A 1,694-nucleotide genomic window follows, 5' to 3' on the forward strand; every position below is an offset into this window, starting at 1 on the left:
ACCGAGAGATATTTGTAAGTGCTCCCCTTGTTTTGTAAAGTTCCTTCAACTCCCGCGATTCTGAATGCGTGCCTGAGAGTTTGGGGGCAGACCCTGCAATTGGTCTAAATTGCTCGGTAGAAGGGTTTAAATTGGCACCTGGGACAAGTTGAATTGCCGGGACAGGCTCTTGAATTGGCCTGACAGGGATATGAATTGGCCTGGCAGGGACATTCCGACAGTCAGAATTAGCCTGACAGGGATACGAATTAGCCTGGCGGGACATTCCGACAGTCAGAATTAGGCTGACAGGGTGTCGAATTGGCCTGGCAGGGACATTCGGACAGTCAGAATTAGCGTGTTCAGGGTGTCGAATTAGGGAAGCACGGGAATTGTGCGACCGGGGCAGTCAAAAGAATTGCTCTGCCCGACAGTTTGTCCTACCCTCTAGGGGCGCCTCTCCGCAGCTCGCCACCTTCCTTCTTCCCGTGCCTTCCTGTTCCTCGGGGGTCCTACAACTTCACCCCTTCCGTAAGCATGGTTCCCCCTCTGGACCTGCAGCAGGCTCGTGGTCCCTCTATTACTGCCCACCCGGTAGGCTTGCCTAGTGCCCGGTCCCACTTTCCTTTTCCGGCACACATAGCTCACCTATAGGTAATTTTGCAGCGCAAAGGTCCCCCTGCGAGAAGTTGCCGGACGGCCAATGGAAAGGCAAATTTCCGCAACTTTCCCATAGCCCTCGCTAAGAAATTCTTAGCTAGTACATGCTCCCGACCATGTATTAAATTTTTGACCTCACATATACTCTTCATATTGATGTCAGCTGAATAGGCATGTTTTTGGTGTGTTGACCAGTGCAGTCGCGGCAATCTACAGACGCCTGCTACGCAAAACCGGCGAGTGCCATTTCCTAGTCAATGCCTCTCCAAGGAACTCCTGCTGAGTACCTTGGAACTCATATGAATGACTAGGCTCGCTTGAGACAGCTTCGCGTGCAGGTTGACATGGCCATGTCAACCTCGACCACCCAGCTTTCCCGGACTATCAACACGAGTTGCACCATCCGCAAATGTCGTATGGAGGCCTTAACCAGATCGCGTCCCAGCACAACTCTGCGCGCTTGCCGACGGTTCCCATGGGGAAATTGTCCAGGGGAGTCAAGGAATGCGAGCGGAAACGTGCTGGGCAATAGAACTAATGTGCTCGAGGGCATACGTAGCTTCAAAGTGAGCTTCAAATAAAACATCACAGTACTAGAGAAGCAGTTTGTTTGAGGAAGTACATGAAAGCGGTACCAACTAACTCCAGGGTGGGCCTCACTTCGAGCCAGGACCCCCAAGACTGGGTGCGAGCAATGCAATTGTTTACAATTCGTACGTCTGATAGAAGTTGTGTAAAGTGGGCCCAATGTAACATGAAATTGAGGAAATTCGTAACTTTTCCAAGGAAATTAAGGAAATATCCTAGCCGCTGGCCAATGGAAAGACCCTCATTGCATCATCCGCCCGCTCGAGCATGACCGCGACTGCGCGTAACAAAAACCTAAAGAATTCGTCGTATGTAGTCCTCTTTATTGGGTTGGCTTGCCCACCTAAAAGGTGGGCAACAACCTAGATATTGGATGAAATGGACGAGCATGCTCGGACTGAGACACTTACTCTTTGCGCAATCCGGAAGGAACGCCGTAAAACAAGGCACTGCGTTCGGGGCCTTGG

At 51.3% G+C, this 1,694-nt stretch overlaps 1 protein-coding gene across 1 annotated transcript in view; it reads left to right on the forward strand.

The window, feature by feature from the left end:
* The window catches only part of VOLCADRAFT_108426 (uncharacterized protein), a gene marked incomplete at both ends in the record, with an annotated part of 2,960 nt that extends 1,789 nt beyond the window's left edge, over positions 1-1,171 (forward strand). The window contains 2 exons of the mRNA XM_002958960.1: positions 541-573; positions 1,011-1,171. Coding sequence (XP_002959006.1) covers positions 541-573; positions 1,011-1,171 — 194 coding nt within the window. The remainder of the gene's footprint in view (positions 1-540; positions 574-1,010) is intronic.
* Between the last annotated feature and the right edge of the window lie 523 nt (positions 1,172-1,694).

This window comes from Volvox carteri (genome assembly GCF_000143455.1).
Source record: "Volvox carteri f. nagariensis unplaced genomic scaffold VOLCAscaffold_115, whole genome shotgun sequence".
In the NCBI taxonomy this organism is placed as follows: Eukaryota; Viridiplantae; Chlorophyta; class Chlorophyceae; order Chlamydomonadales; family Volvocaceae; genus Volvox; species Volvox carteri.